General features: G+C 44.9%; 2 protein-coding genes across 7 annotated transcripts in view; both read right to left on the bottom strand.

Moving 5' to 3' along the window:
* The window catches only part of LOC140122749 (zinc finger protein 777-like), a 52,907-nt gene extending 45,048 nt beyond the window's left edge, over positions 1-7,859 (bottom strand). Inside the window, exon 1 of the mRNA XM_072143924.1 lies at positions 7,727-7,859. The gene's annotated coding sequence lies outside the window, so the exon portion shown is untranslated. The remainder of the gene's footprint in view (positions 1-7,726) is intronic.
* Positions 7,860-10,192: 2,333 nt separating this feature from the next.
* Positions 10,193-22,638, bottom strand: LOC140122748 (uncharacterized). Of its 6 annotated transcripts, none has more exons than XM_072143918.1 (5): positions 22,390-22,638; positions 21,530-21,569; positions 21,185-21,329; positions 20,924-20,995; positions 10,193-11,866 (listed from the first exon to the last, which is right to left on the bottom strand). In XM_072143918.1, the coding sequence occupies exons 2-5, from the start codon at positions 21,554-21,556 to the stop codon at positions 10,314-10,316; spliced, it is 1,797 nt and encodes a 598-aa protein (XP_072000019.1). In that variant the 5' UTR covers positions 21,557-21,569; positions 22,390-22,638; the 3' UTR covers positions 10,193-10,313. The 6 variants fall into 6 exon arrangements, with proteins under 6 accessions (XP_072000019.1, XP_072000018.1, XP_072000022.1 ...); XM_072143917.1 differs by having other exon boundaries at positions 22,394-22,638; XM_072143921.1 differs by lacking the exon at positions 21,530-21,569 and having other exon boundaries at positions 22,390-22,637.
* Between the last annotated feature and the right edge of the window lie 10 nt (positions 22,639-22,648).

Below are 22,648 nucleotides of genomic sequence, written 5' to 3'. Positions count from 1 at the left end.
GAGGAAAGGATCAGGACTCTGTCTATGCTGCACTACTGTCTATGGAGGAAAGGATCAGGACTCGATCTATGCTGCACTACTGTCTATGGAGGAAAGGATCAGGACTCGATCTGTGCTGCACTACTGTCTATGGAGGAAAGGATCAGGACTCGATCTGTGCTGCACTGCTTTCTATGGAGGAAAGGATCAGGACTCGATCTGTGCTGCACTACTGTCTATGGAGGAAAGGATCAGGACTCGATCTATGCTGCACTACTGTCTATGGAGGAAAGGATCAGGACTCGATCTGTGCTGCACTACTGTCTATGGAGGAAAGGATCAGGGCTCGATCTGTGCTGCACTACTGTCTATGGAGGAAAGGATCAGGGCTCGATCTGTGCTGCACTACTGTCTATGGAGGAAAGGATCAGGGCTCGATCTGTGCTGCACTACTGTCTATGGAGGAAAGGATCAGGACTCGATCTGTGCTGCACTACTGTCTATGGAGGAAAGGATCAGGGCTCGATCTGTGCTGCACTACTGTCTATGGAGGAAAGGATCAGGACTCGATCTGTGCTGCACTACTGTCTATGGAGGAAAGGATCAGGACTCGATCTGTGCTGCACTACTGTCTATGGAGGAAAGGATCAGGACTCGATCTGTGCTGCATTACTGTCTATGGAGGAAAGGATCAGGACTCGATCTGTGCTGCACTGCTGTCTATGGAGGAAAGGATCAGGACTCGATCTGTGCTGCACTACTGTCTATGGAGGAAAGGATCAGGACTCGATCTGTGCTGCACTACTGTCTATGGAGGAAAGGAACAGGACTCGATCTGTGCTGCACTACTGTCTATGGAGGAAAGGATCAGGACTCGATCTGTGCTGCACTGCTGTCTATGGAGGAAAGGATCAGGACTCGATCTGTGCTGCACTGCTGTCTATGGAGGAAAGGATCAGGACTCGATCTGTGCTGCACTACTGTCTATGGAGGAAAGGATCAGGACTCGATCTGTGCTGCACTACTGTCTATGGAGGAAAGGATCAGGACTCGATCTGTGCTGCACTACTGTCTATGGAGGAAAGGATCAGGACTCGATCTGTGCTGCACTACTGTCTATGGAGGAAAGGATCAGGACTCGATCTGTGCTGCACTGCTGTCTATGGAGGAAAGGATCAGGACTCGATCTGTGCTGCACTACTGTCTATGGAAGAAAGGATCAGGACTCGATCTGTGCTGCACTACTGTCTATGGAGGAAAGGATCAGGACTCTGTCTATGCTGTATATAGTGACAGTGTGTGATGTGCTGTATATAGTGACAGTGTGTGATGTGATGTATATAGTGACAGTGTGTGATGAGCTGTGGATAGTGACAGTGTGTGATGTGATGTATATAGTGACACTGTGTGATGTGCTGTATATAGTGACAGTGTGTGATGTGCTGTATATAGTGACAGTGTGTGATGCGATGTATATAGTGACAGTGTGTGATGTGATGTATATAGTGACAGTGTGTGATGTGATGTATATAGTGACAGTGTGTGATGTGCTGTATATAGTGACAGTGTGTGATGTGATGTATATAGTGACAGTGTGTGATGTGATGTATATAGTGACAGTGTGTGATGTGCTGTATATAGTGACAGTGTGTGATGTGCTGTATATAGTGACAGTGTGTGATGTGATGTATATAGTGACAGTGTGTGATGAGCTGTGTATAGTGACAGTGTGTGATGTGCTGTATATAGTGACAGTGTGTGATGTGCTGTGTATAGTGACAGTGTGTGATGTGATGTATATAGTGACACTGTGTGATGTGCTGTATATAGTGACAGTGTGTGATGTGCTGTATATAGTGACAGTGTGTGATGTGCTGTATATAGTGACAGTGTGTGATGCGATGTATATAGTGACAGTGTGTGATGTGATGTATATAGTGACAGTGTGTGATGTGCTGTATATAGTGACAGTGTATGATGTGCTGTATATAGTGACAGTGTGTGATGCGCTGTATATAGTGACAGTGTGTGATGTGCTGTATATAGTGACAGTGTGTGATGCGATGTATATAGTGACAGTGTGTGATGTGCTGTATATAGTGACAGTGTGTGATGCGATGTATATAGTGACAGTGTGTGATGTGCTGTATATAGTGACAGTGTGTGATGTGCTGTGTATAGTGACAGTGTGTGATGTGCTGTGTATAGTGACAGTGTGTGATGTGCTGTGCATAGTGACAGTGTGTGATGTGATGTATATAGTGACAGTGTGTGATGTGCTGTATATAGTGACAGTGTGTGATGTGCTGTATATAGTGACAGTGTGTGATGTGCTGTATATAGTGACAGTGTGTGATGCGATGTATATAGTGACAGTGTGTGATGTGATGTATATAGTGACAGTGTGTGATGTGCTGTATATAGTGACAGTGTGTGATGTGCTGTATATAGTGACAGTGTGTGATGTGCTGTATATAGTGACAGTGTGTGATGTGCTGTATATAGTGACAGTGTGTGATGTGCTGTGTATAGTGACAGTGTGTGATGTGCTGTATATAGTGACAGTGTGTGATGTGCTGTGCATAGTGACAGTGTGTGATGTGATGTATATAGTGACAGTGTGTGATGTGCTGTATATAGTGACAGTGTGTGATGTGCTGTGCATAGTGACAGTGTGTGATGTGATGTATATAGTGACAGTGTGTGATGTGCTGTATATAGTGACAGTGTGTGATGTGCTGTATATAGTGACAGTGTGTGATGTGCTGTATATAGTGACAGTGTGTGATGCGATGTATATAGTGACAGTGTGTGATGTGATGTATATAGTGACAGTGTGTGATGTGCTGTATATAGTGACAGTGTGTGATGTGCTGTATATAGTGACAGTGTGTGATGTGCTGTATATAGTGACAGTGTGTGATGTGCTGTATATTGTGAGTGTGTGATGTGCTGTATATAGTGACAGTGTGTGATGTGCTGTATATAGTGACAGTGTGTGATGTGATGTATATAGTGACAGTGTGTGATGTGCTGTATATAGTGACAGTGTGTGATGTGCTGTATATAGTGACAGTGTGTGATGTGCTGTTTATAGTGACAGTGTGTGATGTGATGTATATAGTGACAGTGTGTGATGTGCTGTATATAGTGACAGTGTGTGATGTGCTGTATATAGTGACAGTGTGTGATGTGCTGTATATAGTGACAGTGTGTGATGTGCTGTATATAGTGACAGTGTGTGATGTGCTGTATATAGTGACAGTGTATGATGTGCTGTATATAGTGACAGTGTGTGATGTGATGTATATAGTGACAGTGTGTGATGTCCTGTATATAGTGACAGTGTGTGATGTGCTGTATATAGTGACAGTGTGTGATGTGCTGTATATAGTGACAGTGTGTGATGTGATGTATATAGTGACAGTGTGTGATGTGATGTATATAGTGACAGTGTGTGATGTGATGTATATAGTGACAGTGTGTGATGTGCTGTATATAGTGACAGTGTGTGATGTGCTGTATATAGTGACAGTGTGTGCTGTATATAGTGACAGTGTGTGATGTGCTGTATATAGTGACATTGTGTGATAATTAGTGACAGTGTGTGATGTGCTGTATATAGTGACAGTGTGTGATAATTAGTGACAGTGTGTGATGAGGTAATTAGTGACAGTGTGTGATGTGGTAATTAGTGACAGTGTGTGATGAGGTAATTAGTGACAGTGTGTGATGAGGTAATTAGTGACAGTGTGTGATGTGGTAATTAGTGACAGTGTGTGATAATTAGTGACAGTGTGTGATGAGGTAATTAGTGACAGTGTGTGATGTGGTAATTAGTGACAGTGTGTGATGTGGTAATTAGTGACAGTGTGTGATGTGATGTATATAGTGACAGTGTGTGATGTGATGTATATAGTGACAGTGTGTGATGTCCTGTATATAGTGACAGTGTGTGATGTGCTGTATATAGTGACAGTGTGTGATGTGCTGTATATAGTGACAGTGTGTGATGTGATGTATATAGTGACAGTGTGTGATGTGATGTATATAGTGACAGTGTGTGATGTGATGTATATAGTGACAGTGTGTGATGTGCTGTATATAGTGACAGTGTGTGATGTGCTGTATATAGTGACAGTGTGTGCTGTATATAGTGACAGTGTGTGATGTGCTGTATATAGTGACATTGTGTGATAATTAGTGACAGTGTGTGATGTGCTGTATATAGTGACAGTGTGTGATAATTAGTGACAGTGTGTGATGAGGTAATTAGTGACAGTGTGTGATGTGGTAATTAGTGACAGTGTGTGATGAGGTAATTAGTGACAGTGTGTGATGAGGTAATTAGTGACAGTGTGTGATGTGGTAATTAGTGACAGTGTGTGATAATTAGTGACAGTGTGTGATGAGGTAATTAGTGACAGTGTGTGATGAGGTAATTAGTGACAGTGTGTGATGAGGTAATTAGTGACAGTGTGTGATGTGGTAATTAGTGACAGTGTGTGATGAGGTAATTAGTGACAGTGTGTGATGTGGTAATTAGTGACAGTGTGTGATGAGGTAATTAGTGACAGTGTGTGATAATTAGTGACAGTGTGTGATGAGGTAATTAGTGACAGTGTGTGATGTGGTAATTAGTGACAGTGTGTGATGTGGTAATTAGTGACAGTGTGTGATGTGGTAATTAGTGACAGTGTGTGATGAGGTAATTAGTGACAGTGTGTGATGTGGTAATTAGTGACAGTGTGTGATGTGGTAATTAGTGACAGTGTGTGATAATTAGTGACAGTGTGTGATGTGGTAATTAGTGACAGTGTGTGATGTGGTAATTAGTGACAGTGTGTGATGAGGTAATTAGTGACAGTGTGTGATGTGGTAATTAGTGACAGTGTGTGATGTGGTAATTAGTGACAGTGTGTGATGAGGTAATTAGTGACAGTGTGTGATGTGGTAATTAGTGACAGTGTGTGATGAGGTAATTAGTGACAGTGTGTGATGTGGTAATTAGTGACAGTGTGTGATGAGGTAATTAGTGACAGTGTGTGATGTGGTAATTAGTGACAGTGTGTGATGAGGTAATTAGTGACAGTGTGTGATGAGGTAATTAGTGACAGTGTGTGATGTGGTAATTAGTGACAGTGTGTGATGTGGTAATTAGTGACAGTGTGTGATGTGGTAATTAGTGACAGTGTGTGATGTGGTAATTAGTGACAGTGTGTGATGAGGTAATTAGTGACAGTGTGTGATGAGGTAATTAGTGACAGTGTGTGATGTGGTAATTAGTGACAGTGTGTGATGTGGTAATTAGTGACAGTGTGTGATGTGGTAATTAGTGACAGTGTGTGATGTGGTAATTAGTGACAGTGTGTGATGAGGTAATTAGTGACAGTGTGTGATGAGGTAATTAGTGACAGTGTGTGATGAGGTAATTAGTGACAGTGTGTGATGTGGTAATTAGTGACAGTGTGTGATGAGGTAATTAGTGACAGTGTGTGATGAGGTAATTAGTGACAGTGTGTGATGTGGTAATTAGTGACAGTGTGTGATAATTAGTGACAGTGTGTGATGAGGTAATTAGTGACAGTGTGTGATGAGGTAATTAGTGACAGTGTGTGATGTGGTAATTAGTGACAGTGTGTGATGTGGTAATTAGTGACAGTGTGTGATAATTAGTGACAGTGTGTGATGTGGTAATTAGTGACAGTGTGTGATAATTAGTGACAGTGTGTGATGAGGTAATTAGTGACAGTGTGTGATGAGGTAATTAGTGACAGTGTGTGATGTGGTAATTAGTGACAGTGTGTGATGTGGTAATTAGTGACAGTGTGTGATGAGGTAATTAGTGACAGTGTGTGATGAGGTAATTAGTGACAGTGTGTGATGTGGTAATTAGTGACAGTGTGTGATGTGGTAATTAGTGACAGTGTGTGATAATTAGTGACAGTGTGTGATGTGGTAATTAGTGACAGTGTGTGATAATTAGTGACAGTGTGTGATGAGGTAATTAGTGACAGTGTGTGATGTGGTAATTAGTGACAGTGTGTGATAATTAGTGACAGTGTGTGATGAGGTAATTAGTGACAGTGTGTGATGTGGTAATTAGTGACAGTGTGTGATGAGGTAATTAGTGACAGTGTGTGATGAGGTAATTAGTGACAGTGTGTGATGTGGTAATTAGTGACAGTGTGTGATGAGGTAATTAGTGACAGTGTGTGATGTGGTAATTAGTGACAGTGTGTGATGAGGTAATTAGTGACAGTGTGTGATGAGGTAATTAGTGACAGTGTGTGATGTGGTAATTAGTGACAGTGTGTGATGTGGTAATTAGTGACAGTGTGTGATGTGGTAATTAGTGACAGTGTGTGATGTGGTAATTAGTGACAGTGTGTGATGTGGTAATTAGTGACAGTGTGTGATGAGGTAATTAGTGACAGTGTGTGATGTGGTAATTAGTGACAGTGTGTGATGTGGTAATTAGTGACAGTGTGTGATGTGGTAATTAGTGACAGTGTGTGATGTGGTAATTAGTGACAGTGTGTGATGAGGTAATTAGTGACAGTGTGTGATAATTAGTGACAGTGTGTGATGAGGTAATTAGTGACAGTGTGTGATGTGGTAATTAGTGACAGTGTGTGATGTGGTAATTAGTGACAGTGTGTGATGAGGTAATTAGTGACAGTGTGTGATGAGGTAATTAGTGACAGTGTGTGATGTGGTAATTAGTGACAGTGTGTGATGAGGTAATTAGTGACAGTGTGTGATGTGGTAATTAGTGACAGTGTGTGATGTGCTGTATATAGTGACAGTGTGTGATGTGCTGTATATAGTGACAGTGTGTGATGAGGTAATTAGTGACAGTGTGTGATGTGGTAATTAGTGACAGTGTGTGATGTGGTAATTAGTGACAGTGTGTGATGAGGTAATTAGTGACAGTGTGTGATGTGGTAATTAGTGACAGTGTGTGATGAGGTAATTAGTGACAGTGTGTGATGTGGTAATTAGTGACAGTGTGTGATGTGGTAATTAGTGACAGTGTGTGATGTGGTAATTAGTGACAGTGTGTGATGTGGTAATTAGTGACAGTGTGTGATGTGGTAATTAGTGACAGTGTGTGATGTGGTAATTAGTGACAGTGTGTGATGAGGTAATTAGTGACAGTGTGTGATGAGGTAATTAGTGACAGTGTGTGATGTGGTAATTAGTGACAGTGTGTGATAATTAGTGACAGTGTGTGATGAGGTAATTAGTGACAGTGTGTGATGTGGTAATTAGTGACAGTGTGTGATGAGGTAATTAGTGACAGTGTGTGATGTGGTAATTAGTGACAGTGTGTGATAATTAGTGACAGTGTGTGATGTGATAATTAGTGACAGTGTGTGATGTGATAATTAGTGACAGTGTGTGATGAGGTAATTAGTGACAGTGTGTGATGTGGTAATTAGTGACAGTGTGTGATGTGGTAATTAGTGACAGTGTGTGATGTGGTAATTAGTGACAGTGTGTGATGTGGTAATTAGTGACAGTGTGTGATGAGGTAATTAGTGACAGTGTGTGATGTGGTAATTAGTGACAGTGTGTGATAATTAGTGACAGTGTGTGATGTGATAATTAGTGACAGTGTGTGATGAGGTAATTAGTGACAGTGTGTGATGAGGTAATTAGTGACAGTGTGTGATGAGCTGTGTAGTCGGGTCGGGGCTCGCTGTAGTCGCTGGGGGGCGCTGTGCTGTGTCTCTTTTCTCACCTTTTCTTCTTCTCTTTCGCCTTTTCCTCTTTTCACGATTTTATTTTCCAAAGCAGAAAATATTAGGAAAAGCTCATTGCCATTGCGCACGCGCAGAAGAAAGTGACTCAAGGCTTCGAGGCTGCGCAGTAGATGGGGGCACTGCAAGTGACGCGCAGGCGCACTACCGGAGGCACGGTGTAAACCCCGCATGCGCGCTATATCGGCAGACTGTGCCTGTCGTACAGCACCGGGTTCAGAAAGCCGAGCATGCGCATTAACCTGTGCAGCTGCTCCTCCGCCATATTTACTATGGGCAGAAAACCTTCCTGTGTGTGTGTGGATTGTATGTGATGCCATCAAATCACTCTGCGTGTATGATGGAGAATAGTGTCATACATGTAGTAGATACCTCACCACTCATATGTATGAAATACAAGGGTGGGCGATAATAGCAGATGTGGGGGGATAGTAGGGGTTGTGGCTGCTGATGATTGCAATTGTTGGTTGATTATGATAGATGTGGGAGATAATGATAGGAGTTGTGGGTGATTTATGATAGACTTGGGTGATGATGATAGGAGTTGTGGGTGATTTTGATAGATGTGGGTGATGATGATAGGAGTTGTGGGTGATTTATGATAGATGTGGGTGATGATGATAGATGTGGGTGATGATGATAGGAGTTGTGGGTGACGATGATAGTTGTGGGTGATTTATGATAGATGTGGGTGATGATGATAGGAGTTGTGGGTGACGATGATAGTTGTGGGTGATTTATGATAGATGTGGGTGATGAAGATAGGAGTTGTGGGTGACGATGATAGTTGTGGGTGATTTATGATAGATGTGGGTGATGATGATAGGAGTTGTGGGTGATTTATGATAGATGCAGGTGATGATGATAGGAGTTGTGGGTGACGATGATAGTTGTGGGTGATTTATGATAGATGTGGGTGATTATTATAGATTTGGGTGACGATGATAGGAGTTGTGGGTGATTTATGATAGATGTGGGTGATGATGATAGATGTGGGTGATTTATGATAGATGTGGGTGATTATGATAGATGTGGGTGACGATGATAGGAGTTGTGGGTGATTTATGATAGATGTGGGTGATGATGATAGGAGTTGTGGGTGATTTATGATAGATGTGGGTGATTATGATAGATGTGGGTGACGATGATAGGAGTTGTGGGTGATTTATGATAGATGTGGGTGATGATGATAGGAGTTGTGGGTGATTTATGATAGATGTGGGTGATGATGATAGGAGTTGTGGGTGATTTATGATAGATGTGGGTGATGATGATAGGAGTTGTGGGTGATTTATGATAGATGTGGGTGATGATGATAGGAGTTGTGGGTGATTTATGATAGATGTGGGTGATGATGATAGGAGTTGTGGGTGACGATGATAGTTGTGGGTGATTTATGATAGATGTGGGTTATTATTTTAGATTTGGGTGACGATGATAGGAGTTGTGGGTGATTTATGATAGATGTGGGTGATGATGATAGATGTGGGTGATTTATGATAGACATGGGTGATTATGATGTGTAGAGACATATCCCATATCTAAGGGTCATGACTATTCATCTAGGACCCAGCACAGAAGATGGAGAGACGTCTACACTCATCACACATCTTAGTGATGACCATCCGCCTCTCCTTGGATCCTCCAGCAGCACAGAGTATTTCAGGAGGATGCTGATCCAGATGAATGGGAGAGTTGTGATGCTGATGATGGGATAATTCTCTACTTCCAGAGACTTGACAGATATAATAAAGGGGTTTTGCATCTAATGGGGGACACATGACGATAGGTGGGATCTGCCTTATTCTTGACCCTCAAACCTGACCCCTGGAAGCAGGTGGTTGTCAGACAACGAGGAGCCTGCAGCTTCTTACCTTTGACGTGGCTGACTGCTAGATGTAGGCACCAGCCAATACAGGAAATCCCTCGAAGGTTCCATCCAGGAGCTGGACATCCCAGTCATGGTGGACCACAACTTCATGGCCAGTTCAGAGAGGAGGCCTCGTGTCTGACCACTTTGCTCCTGTCCTATCATCCTGCGGTCCAGGAGAGACCCAGCATGCTACTATAACGTGAAGAGACCATCTGTCAGATCTACACTAGAAACTACAGAGCCAATGATATTGGGTCTAGTTACTATAAGGTATTTGTACCCCTGGCCATATCAAAGTCTTGACCGATGCTCACCTAGCCTCACCTGTATTGAAGTCTCCCCATCATAGTGATCGCCAATGATGTATGTTACACAACTCCTGCAGTCCTATGGACGGGAACAATCTATGTTTCCACCAGAAGGGCCACTGCCCGGGCCGATGAACGTTACCATCACAAAATGGATCTATAAAAATCCTTTAACTCTCTCGCTGCATTTTACATCAATATGTTACACCCGGGGATGACTCGGCGTGTAGGTGGGGCCATGTCAGTCACTGCGCGTGTGGCCGGAGTTCGCACAACGTAAGAGCTGCATCTATTTATTAAAAATAAATAATGAACATTTCTGACTAATATTATTAACATGCGTTCTATAATCCATGAAATGTGCTGAGTACATGGCCGGCACTATGACTACTCCACTAATATTGTCCTCAGCGGGGAAGTCCCCATGTCGTGGGTTTTCTCGTGGACCTTCAGGTGGTACTTGATGCTGTAGCTCCTAGGACACCGGTTACACTTATAAGGCCTCTCGCCCGTGTGGACCCGGTTGTGGATCTTCAGGGTGTAGGCCTTGGTGAAGCTCTTGTCACAGATTTCGCACTTGTAGGGCTTGGTGCCACTGTGGTTTCGGCGATGTTCTACAAAGGAGGAACAGTCACTGAAGGCCCTGTCACACTCATCACACTTGTAGGGGCGCTCTCCAGTGTGAGTGCGCTTGTGTACCGTCAGGTGGGACTTCTCCCGGAAACTTTTATTACAGATAGTGCACAGGTAAGGCTTAGCTCCAGAGTGGACCCTTAGGTGCCGCACCATGGAAGAATAGTCACTGAAGCTCTTGGTACAATCAGTGCACTGGTATGGCCGCTCTCCCGTGTGGGTTCTCCGGTGGACGCGGAGGTGGGAGATGACACTGAAGCTCTTCGGACACTCCATGCACTGGTAGGGTCTCTCCCCACTGTGGATCCTCTTGTGGACAGTTAGGAGATTGTTCTTGGAGAAGCACTTATGACATTCCTCGCATTGATAAGGTTTCTCCCCCGTGTGTATCCTCAGATGAACTTTGAGGGTATAGGACTTACCAAAACTCTTTTCGCAGACGTGACACTTGTGGATCCTCTCTGGAGGAGTGGCAGGCTTGGCTCTCCTGAATCGCCCAGCTTCATGAGCCCACTCCTCGTGCGTAGTCTTGTGGATCTGTAGCCGGATGTTCTGGGAGAAACATTTGTCGCACTTAGGACACTGATAGGGTTTCTCTCCTGTGTGAATTCTCTGGTGTACTTTTAGGTTGTAGGATTTGCTGAAACCTTTTTTGCAGTTGTCGCACACATGTAACTTCTTGGGGTCAGGGCTACAGAGACGGCCACTCGTGTTTTCCTGAAGAAGACGTCTCACCTCCTTCAACCTTCGGTCAAGCCGGTTATGTTGGACCCTCAGGTGCTTCCTCAGGGCGACTTTATCGGAGAAGCCCTTGCTACATTCTGGGCACTTGTATGGATTTTCCTCAGTGTGGAGTCGGCGGTGAGACTTCAGATAGTCCGAGCGGGAAAAGCCCTTCCCGCAGTCCCGGCATATATATGGCTTCTCTCCAGTATGAACCCGAGAGTGTATCCGTAGGCGGTAGCGGCTTGGGAAGGTTTTCTTGCAGATATTACAGGGGAAGGCAGAGTCTGATTGGCGCCGGTTCCAGCAGTGGTCCAGCAGCACAGACGCTGACTTCCGTTTCATGAAGATCTTGGTCTGGGAGGAGGTGTCTAGGTTGTGACTTAGTGGCGGGGGGATAGCCAGCCAATCAATGTCATACTCTTCCTCCTTGATAGATTCCTCGGTCACCGCAGGACATGAGGTCCCTCTTCTTCTCCGTCTATTCTTTCTACAGTGCATTTCATGTACTATAGGAGGAGGAGAAGCAGATTCCTCCTTTATGATTACTGTTTTGATGGAGTCCATGTCCAGATGTGCAGGATCTGTAATGGGAGAAACATGAAGTAATCAGTTTTATATGTTTTCAACTTCTACATCTTACAGGTTGCTACAGTTAATCAGTAAAGGTCAAATGTACTTCTTCTGTCTGATACCTCCTACTTTTATTGATATACACAGGGACAAAGCCTCAGCCGTGTGGGCAGGAATACAAGGGTTAGACAAAATAATTAAAAATGCCCTATTAGTTCGAAGTGAAGTTTTCGTGTTCCTGACAACTCCTGGCTGTAAATCAATTTATAATTTGTGTGATTATAGAAATTTTACTTGATTTTTACATGGTTTGGAGACATGATAGATATGGAGGTATATGATTGTTGGTGCACCCCAGGTAAGACCTCTGGAACTTGAGTTGCTCATTGTGTCTCCTGTTTCCTTGAAGGCATCTCAGTATGAAAAGCATGACTTAAATGGCAGAGGAACCCATAATCGAACGGCAGCCAAAACTACAGTCCCTTAAATCACAGATTTGCCCTTTAGGGCGTGGGGGTCCAACAGCTCCCAAATCACAATACACTACTCCAACTATCATTATGAAAGGAATTATATCAGCTTTCCAATCATGCATGTCCTGTTTTTCCATTTTAATCTGAAGGGTTCTTTCTGTGTGCTATGACTTATGGGGTTCCCATAGCACCCCCGTAACTAATGCCTACTCTATTCCTAACAGTAGTGTCTTTGTAATGCAGATAGATAACTCAGTCTACAAATACTTACCAATCCTAATGTCTCTACGTAATTCTCTACTGCCCCATATCCTGATGAATTAGAGACAAGATGGCTCCAATTACCATGTGACTGGTGATTTAGTATTATTATTCTTTGGATGCCATCATATTAATTGCTTTTTTCTTTTCTTCTAGTTCACCTATTTCACCACATCTTCACTTAATGCACTTAATTTATTTTTCTTTTTTTCCGCCAAGATAGGATGTGAGACAGTAGTCTGATTATGTTTCTACATTACTGAATTATTGGGACATTATATCTTTTTGGGCTCACAGGTCACTAGGACATATTTTATTGGTCCGCTAGAGGGTGAGGAGACTCCCAACATTCAGGGTTGCGACACATGTTTTGTGTCTTTATCCTCTACATGGGTACCTCAACCACCTCATATAGATGGGAGGGGCTACTGTATGACCCTTGTATTTTGTGGACCTTTATTCAGTTAGAGGAAGCTTTTCCAGTATATCTGTTTATATTTGTCCAATCTATATGTGATCAGCGATGCCCCGTTATAGCGATTTGTTATTGCGTTATTATTAGTGTCTATACTCTTTTTGGATGCTCTGTGCCTTTAGTCCTACCTTATTAAAGATGGCGCGGACTTATCCTGCCACAGTCCACGCATGCGCTAGTGAGCAATGACAATTAACCTTTTCCAATATGGTGCTGCCTTGCATCGGAATGACAAGAACGCAGGCGCGACATGCGCAGTAGAGACACACTTTCAGTCCTATCTTCCGGACATGCGCAGTCATGATTTTGGGACGCTGATCGCGTCCTGCGCAATGGGGATTGAATTGCACAGGTGATTTTGTGCCTTAAAGGAAACCTACCACTTCGGATAGGGCTTATAAGCAGCACATGCCGTGCACCAGCTCAGGGTGAGTTGGTGCCGGCACTTATCTTTGTTATGTTTTTAAACTGTTTTAAAGTGTTTTAACACTTTATTAATGTTTATATCCTTTATGCCCATACTGCTATCACAATATATGAAGTTTGTGTATGTCTACAGACCTTTTATTTGTATTTATACTTAATTGATGTATGAAAAACATAACTAGACAACACCATTGTAACACTTGGTTCATTGCTTGACAAAGGCTGGTTCACAGCTGAAACGTTGCCAAAGAGGGAATAAAACACTTAGTTTTTTTCACAAATTTTGGAGTGCTGCCGTGTTTCTGCTACTATTTACCATACTCTTGGGGTAAGATTTTATCAGATAGCACCCTTTTCCTTATATTTTTTCAAGGGCTGTGCTTTTTTTATCTTTCATTTTTGCATACACTACTCCAACTATCATTATGAAAGACATTGGGGGTCATTTACTAAGGGCCCGATTCGCGTTTTCCCGACGTGTTACCCGAATATTTCCGATTTGCGCCGCTTGTACATGAATTGCCCCGGGTTTTTGGCGCACGCGATCGGATTGTGGCGCATCGGGGCCGGCATGCGCGCGACAGAAATCGGGGGGGCGTGGCCGAACGAAAACCCGACGTATTCGGAAAAACCGCCGCATTTAAAAACCGAAAATGTGTCGCTTGGGGAGCGCTCACCTTCACCTTCTATGGGATGGTGCATTCCGGGGTGTTAAGATTATTTTCGGCGCTGCAGCGCCACCTGGTGGACGGCGGAGGAACTACCATCTTAAATCCCAGCCGGACCCGAATCCTGTGCAGAGAACGCGCCGCTGGATCGCGAATGGGCCGGGTAAGTAAATGTGCCCCATTATATCAGCTTTCCAATCATGCATGTCCTGTTTTGCCATTTGAATCTGAAGGGTTCTTTCTGTGTGCTATGACTTATGGGGTTCCCATAGCACACCGTAACTAATGCCTACTCTATTCCTAACAGTAATGACTTTGTAATGCAGATAGATACAAAAATTTACCAATCCTAATGTCTCTACGTAATTCTCTACTGCCCCATATCCTGATGAACTGGAGTGCGGACAAGATGGCTCCAATAACCATGTGACTGGTGAATTATTATTTCAGTTTCTGTTCTGTTCTTTTAGGTCTTTAATTTATTCCATCCCTTTTATATAGGTAAAAACTTCACTCATTAACCCTTTACCGACATGTGATGTAATAGTAAGTTACATGCCAGGTGCGGGTGCATGGAGAGGGCTCACAGGCTGAGCCCTCTCCATAGCCAGTATTTATGCAATATTTCTCCTGATTATTCAGTTCTGTGAGGAGAGTCAAGTCATTAGGAACATTAAAGGGGTATTCCGGCAATATGAATGTTTGATAGAAAAACCCACAATGATATAAATAAATGAATATAACAAAACGCAACGTCATTAGTCAACAAATGGAGCTTAAGTAGTTTGATTTTATGATTTATTACTTTTATGGCCTCTCTAAAGTATCAGGAGTTATCACCAAGATGGCCGCCACTGGAAATTACAAGTCCCATGATCCTTTAGTTAGGTAACTCTTCCCACCCCTTATGCTCTGCGCCCAGTGATGATGTAACAGACTGTCCTGCTCTGTTACCATAGTAACAAAGTGTAACTGCCATCACCACAACACTGGCCATACTGGATGCACTGCAACCAACCGACAACAGCCAAACATAGTGGTGATCACATGACCTGCCTAGGCAGATGCAGGACATGTGATGTGGACATGTGATCTGTCCTGTGTCTGCTGCACACGGAGGAAATTAATGGACTGATTAAAGGGCCAGGAGCTTATTCATTCTTCATTACAGTCTATGTCCGCAGCATTTTTCTGCTGAGGGGAGCAAGATTTTAACCAACAACTACTGTAATCAGCTTATATTTTAAGGACCCATTTGTGTACGAATTATGCTGATTCCTTGAATACCCCTTTAACAGGTTCTTATCTGATCTGCTGTCAGTTGTGTTCAGGGAGAGGAAGCTGATTTATAAAAACTTCTTAAATAAGGAAGAAAGAAAGAGGAAAAGCAGGACAAAGGAACATATTTGTTTATATAGTATACTATAAATTTACTATTATTTTTTGCATTTATTTTTAAAGTAAATCTATCATTTCAAAAATTAGCAGGTCGGAGTGTAGGGACAAGATGTCCAGTGTTCTGGGCTGTTAATTATGCACATCCCTGCATCTTCCTCTACCATGTTGGAGAGAAAGGTGACGTCACGTAGGGGGCTTAATTAGCAGCCCGAAGCGTCGGACATCTTGACCTCACGCTCCAACCTGCTATTTCTAAGTTTCTTTTCTAGGTGTTCCCGGGGTGTCAAGACTAGCAAAGGACAGAGCCAGGACCAGGACCACCAGGACATTTTTCTTTACTTTTTTAATGGTAGATTTCCTTAAAACTTTTGTTCTATGTTTAGTTACGCTTTAGTATCTCTCACACCCTTGCAGGGTAGTTCTTCAGTAACTAAAGACATCAAAAGTGGAAGATTAATATGAAGATCACATTTCCGACTGTAACTTTAACAATTAATATGTCCATTTCTCTGGCACCTAAAAACACAATCCTTCTCTGTTATAACTGAGACATAGACATGGGGATTTGTGGATTGAGATGAAAGAACAATGGAGGGTAAATTGTATATCTAATTACCCAAAGGGTTCACTAGACAAAACAGTGCACACAATTTTCTGTTTGGAGCACACGTTTCACCTTCAAAGTCAATTTTTTGTATTTATTTTGTAAACACTTGGATGAAGGTGCTGTGTCTATAAACGCCTTAGTGCATCTAGTACATCTTTGTACATCTAGAGGCTGGAGGTTCCTCCATTCTTCTCTGTACATCTAGAGGCTGGAGGTTCCCCCATTCTTCCTTGTACATCTAGAGGCTGGAGGTTCCTCCATTCTTCTTTGTACATCTAGAGGCTGGAGGTTCCTCCATTCTTCTTTGTACATCTAGAGGCTGGCGGTTCCTCCATTCTTCTTTGTACATCTAGAGGTTGGCGGTTCCTCCATTCTTCTTTGTACATCTAGAGGCTGGAGGTTCCTCCATTCTTCTCTGTACATCTAGAGGCTCTTCCATTCTTCTTTGTACATCTAGAGGCTGGAGGTTCCCCCATTCTTCTCTGTACATCTAGAGGCTGGAGGTTCCCCCATTCTTCTCTGTACATCTAGAGGCTGGAGGCTCCTCCATTCTTCTTTGTATATCTAGAGGCTGGAGGTTCCTCCATTCTTCTCTGTACATCTAGAGGCTGGAGGTTCCTCCATTCTTCTTTGTACATCTAGAGGCTGGAGGTTCCCCCATTCTTCTCTGTACATCTAGAGGCTGGATGTTCCTCCATTCTTCTTTGTACATCTAGAGGCTGGAGGTTCTCCCATTCTTCTTTGTACATCTAGAGGCTGGAGGTTCCTCCATTCTTCTTTGTACATCTAGAGGCTGGAGGTTCCTCCATTCTTCTTTGTACGTCTAGAGGCGGGAGGTTCCTCCATTCTTCTTTGTACATCTAGAGGCTGGAGGTTCCTCCATTCTTCTCTGTACATCTAGAGGCTGAAGGTTCCTCCATTCTTCTCTGTACATCTAGAGGCTGGAGGTTCCTCCATTCTTCTTTGCACATCTAGAGGCTGGAGGTTCCTCCATTCTTCTTTGTACATCTAGAGGCCGGAGGTTCCTCCATTCTTCTCTGTACATCTAGAGGCTGGAGGTTCCTCCATTCTTCTCTGTACATCTAGAGGCTGGAGGTTCCTCCATTCTTCTCTGTACATCTAGAGGCTGAAGGTTCCTCCATTCTTCTCTGTACATCTAGAGGCTGGAGGTTCCTCCATTCTTCTCTGTACATCTAGAGGCTGGAGGTTCCTCCATTCTTCTCTGTACATCTAGAGGCTGGAGGTTCCTCCATTCTTCTCTGTACATCTAGAGGCTGGAGGTTCCCCCATTCTTCTTTGTACATCCAGAGGCTGGAGGTTCCCCCATTCTTCTTTGTACATCTAGAGGCTGGAGGTTCCTCCATTCTTCTTTGTACATCTAGAGGCTAGAGGTTCCTCCATTCTTCTTTGTACATCTAGAGGCTGGAGGTTCCTCCTTTCCTCCTTTCTTCTCTGTATATCTAGAGGCTGGAGGTTCCCCCATTCTTCTCTGCACATCAAGAGGCTGGAGGTTCCTCCATTCTTCTCTGTACATCTAGAGGCTGGCGGTTCCTCCATTCTTCTTTGTACATCTAGAGGCTAGAGGTTCCTCCCATTCTTCTTTGTACATCTAGAGGCTAGAGGTTCCTCCCATTCTTCTTTGTACATCTAGAGGCTGGAGGTTCCTCCATTCTTCTCTGTACATCCAGAGGCTGGAGGTTCCTCCATTCTTCTCTGTACATCTAGAGACTGGAGGTTCCCATTCTTCTTTGTACATCTAGAGGCTGGAATCTCCTCCATTCTTCTCTGTACATCTAGAGGCTGGAGGTTCCCCCATTCTTCTCTGTACATCTAGAGGCTGGAGGTTCCTCCATTCTTCTCTGTACATCTAGAGGCTGGAGGTTCCTCCATTCTTCTCTGTACATCTAGAGGCTGGAGGTTCCCCCATTCTTCTCTGTACATCTAGAGGCTGGAGGTTCCTCCATTCTTCTCTGTACATCTAGAGGCTGGAGGTTCCCCCATTCTTCTCTGTACATCTAGAGGCTGGAGGTTCCCCCATTCTTCTCTGTACATCTAGAGGCTGGAGGTTCCTCCATTCTTCTTTGTACATCTAGGGGCTGGAGGTTCCTCCATTCTTCTCTGTACATCTAGAGGCTGGAGGTTCCTCCATTCTTCTCTGTACATCTAGAGGCTGGAGGTTCCTCCATTCTTCTCTGTACATCTAGAGGCTGGAGGTTCCTCCATTCTTCTCTGTACATCTAGGGGCTGGAGGTTCCCCCATTCTTCTCTGTACATCTAGAGGCTGAAGGTTCTTCTCTGTACATCTAGGGGCTGGAGGTTCCCCCATTCTTCTCTGTACATCTAGAGGCTGGAGGTTCTTCTCTGTACATCTAGGGGCTGGAGGTTCCCCCATTCTTCTCTGTACATCTAGTGGCTGGAGGTTCCCCCATTCTTCTCTGTACATCTAGAGGCTGGAGGTTCCCCCATTCTTCTCTGTACATCTAGAGGCTGGAGGTTCCCCCATTCTTCTCTGTACATCTAGAGGCTGGAGGTTCCCCCATTCTTCTTTGTACATCTAGGGGCTGGAGGTTCCTCCATTCTTCTCTGTACATCTAGAGGCTGGAGGTTCCCCCATTCTTCTCTGTACATCTAGAGGCTGGAGGTTCCCCCATTCTTCTCTGTACATCTAGAGGCTGGAGGTTCCTCCATTCTTCTTTGTACATCTAGGGGCTGGAGGTTCCTCCATTCTTCTCTGTACATCTAGAGGCTGGAGGTTCCTCCATTCTTCTTTGTACATCTAGAGGCTGGAGGTTCCCCCTATTCTTCTTTGTACATCTAGAGGCTGGAGGTTCCCCCATTCTTCTTTGTACATCTAGAGGCTGGAGGTTCCCCCATTCTTCTCTGTACATCTAGAGGCTGGAGGTTCCCCCATTCTTCTCTGTACATCTAGAGGCTGGAGGTTCCTCCATTCTTCTCTGTACATCTAGAGGCTGGAGGTTCCTCCATTCTTCTTTGTACATCTAGAGGCTGGAGGTTCCCCCATTCTTCTTTGTACATCTAGAGGCTGGAGTTTCCCCCATTCTTCTCTGTACATCTAGAGGCTGGAGGTTCCTCCATTCTTCTCTGTACATCTAGAGGCTGGAGGTTCCCCCCATTCTTCTCTGTACATCTAGAGGCTGGAGGTTCCCCCATTCTTCTCTGTACATCTAAAGGCTGGAGGTTCCCCCCATTCTTCTCTGTACATCTAGAGGCTGGAGGTTCCCCCATTCTCCTTCCTCCATACACTTGGTGTGCCAAGGGACTTCTTTTGGCTAAGTAATGGCTTCTTCTTGCAACTTTGTGAAGGAGACATCTAATAGTCGTCCTTTGGACAAATTCTCCCCATGAACTGTAGATCTCTGAGCTCCTCCAGAGTGACCCCTAAGCCTCCTGTCTGGGCTGTCAGTGGGTGGCCATGTCTCGGGTGGTTAGCAGTTGTGCTATACAACTTTCATTTATAGAGGATGGAAAGTGCTAAGGAAAACGTTCAGAGTTCCTAACCCTGCTGTGCCCTGTGCCACAGCTTTCTCTCTCAGCTGCCTGCTGTGCTCTTTGGTTGTCATGAGGCTGTTTATTCACTAATGTTCTCTATCAAACCTCTGAGGCCATCACAGCACGTCCGTAGTTATACTGAGAATAGACACAATCCAGATCTTCACTTCTGAATACAACTGGTCGGGGAGGTATCAGAGTACAGGGGGGGGGGGGGGGGTGAATACATACGCACAACACACTTTACATCAACAAGCGCACATCACAACACTCCACGTATACTTGATACTTTGTGATGCAAGTTTGTGCTTGTAACTCTGAAAATGAGGAAAAGCTCAAGGGGTGTGAAGACTTCTGCAAGTCTATGGGGGTCATTTACTAAGGGCCCGATTCGCGTTTTCCCGACGTGTTACCCGAATATTTCCGATTTGCGCCGATTTCCCCTGAATCGCCCCGGGATTTTGCCGCACACGATTGTGGTGCATCGGCGCCGGCATGCACGCGACAGAAATCAGGGGGCGTGGCCGAACGAAAACCCGACGGATTCAGAAAAAACGCCGCATTTAAAACAAAATATCTGACGCGGAGCTTGCACTTACCTTCACTCAGCCCGAGCCGGTGAACTCCAGTGCGTTCTGATGCTTTTCAGTGCAGCAGGGCCACCTGGTGGACGGCAGAGGAACTACCTTAATTAATCCCGGCCGGACCTGAATCCACCGAACGTGCCGCTGGATCGCAAATGGACCGGGTAAGTAAATCTGCCCCCATGTGTGTGCCAGGAATTGTGACTTTTGCCTCCTCCATGGCAGGTGGGTGTGTTCCTGGCGCAGGTTATAGCGCAGTTCATGCACCAGGCAGAGCTGGATACTAAGATGCTCTTGATATCTCCAATGGGACGGATGTGGCGGAGGGGAGCACAATGCGCCAGCGCTCCAGGCGCCTCCCCCAGTCCATGTCCCACGTGTCTCACCCGAAATGCAAGTGCACAACGTAACGTTTCAGTTGTGTGGAGATACAATGTTGCTCAGATCGGGCCCCGATGTTCCTCTTGTCATGTCGCTCCTTTCATACTGAGATGTGATGAAGGAGACGATAGACCCCGACCCTTCAGATCGGGTCCAGTAAATGCCCCACCCCTCCACATCTCCTCCAGGAAGGCAGAAAAATGAGGGTGCTCTAGGTACTTTGTCCAGCCCATGTAGCTCACAATGAGTTTCCATTCACTGACAGCAATGCAGGAATCCACTTACCTTGCTCCTCCTTGATGATCGCTCTCCTGCCGCTTCGGACCAGGAGGACATCACATGACTGAGCGGGGAGACCTGTAACGAGAAGGGGGTCACCGGTAACATGTGAGAGACCGGGGGAGGGCGGAGACACCAGTGCAGGAGGTGCGGCTACACAGCCAAAACCCTACCCACACCAGGTTCCCAGCACAGGGGGGAGGAGCTAGATAACAAAGGTCCAGTAACTCCACCCCCACTGGTCTAATCAATGATTTGGGCCGGTACCTGGAGCGCTGCTCTCCCCCAGAGATGACACCGTCTCATAGTTCTCCCTCATCACATTCCGGTACAGCTCCTTCTGCCACTCCTCCATCCGCTGCCACTCCCCCTCCGAGAAATACACCGCCACGTCCTCAAATGTGATTGGACCCTGCAGATGGAGGAGGGGCAGTTAGTGATGGGGGAGGGGCAGGACGCACCACAGAACAGAGAAATTCCGGTCTATACTTATCTTATCCTCATCCCGGTCACATCACGTCTCCAGTCACATCCAGAGCTGCAGGACCTCACTGCTGCCCCCTGCTGCTGGTTCACTGCGCTGCATTATGGGAGATGGAGAGTCACACTTACCGTGTTACTGACTTCATCCCGGTCCATGATATCAGGGACCCTGCAGGAAATCAGGATACAGTGACACCAGCAGAGGGAGGCGGCCATGGAGGAGGAAGATGGGAGGAGTAGTGATGTACAGGAGGAGGATGGGGAGGTAGTAATGTGTGCAGGAGGATGTTAGGAAGGTAGTCATGTACAAGAGGATGATGGGGAGGTAGTTATATGCAGGAGGATGATGGGGAGGTAGTTATGTACAGGAGGATGATGGGGAGGTAGTTATATACAGGATGATGATGGGGAGGTAGTTATATACAGGAGGATGATGGGGAAATAGTTATATATATAGGAGGATGATGGGGAGGTAGTTATATACAGGAGGATGATGAGGAGGTAGTTATATACAGGATGATGGGGAGGTAGTTATATACAGGATGATGGGGAGGTAGTTATATACAGGATGATGATGGGGGGGTAGTTATATACAGGATGATGGGGAGGTAGTTATATACAATATGATGATGGGGAGGTAGTTATATACAATATGATGATGGGGAGGTAGTTATGTACAGGAGGATGATGGGGAAATAGTTATATATAGGAGGATGATGGGGAGGTAGTTATATACAGGATGATGGGGAGGTAGTTATATACAGGAGGATGATGGGGAGGTAGTTATGTACAGGAGGATGATGGGGAAATAGTTATATATAGGAGGATGATGGGGAGGTAGTTATATACAGGATGATGGGGAGGTAGTTATATACAATATGATGATGGGGAGGTAGTTATATCCCGGAGGATGATGGGGAGGTAGTTATGTTCAGCACTGGAGGGATAACGGCTGCTGAATAAAGTCACGTGACGTAATCTTCGCTCACCTACCGGTGTTAGCAGCTTGCAGGTGACGTCATGACCCAGATATCAGTCAGGGTGACGTCACCGCAGGTCTCCTGTATAAGGATGAGCTCAGCAGCTGTCTACAGCCCGGAGCTGCTGCCGGAAGTGACGTCACTGGGTGCATGTGAGGGCAGGCTGGATGGTCCACAGCAGCATGGCCGACCATTACATGTCTCTAGCGGACACTCCTGGGGCTACTAAAAAATGGCCGCTTATCCTCAGACATTTGTGTACCACGTG

The sequence above is a fragment of the Engystomops pustulosus genome, chromosome 3 (assembly GCF_040894005.1).
Source record: "Engystomops pustulosus chromosome 3, aEngPut4.maternal, whole genome shotgun sequence".
Taxonomy (NCBI): Eukaryota; Metazoa; Chordata; class Amphibia; order Anura; family Leptodactylidae; genus Engystomops; species Engystomops pustulosus.
The sequence above is the reverse complement of the archived record's forward strand: the minus strand, read 5'-3'. Positions and strand labels throughout refer to the sequence as shown.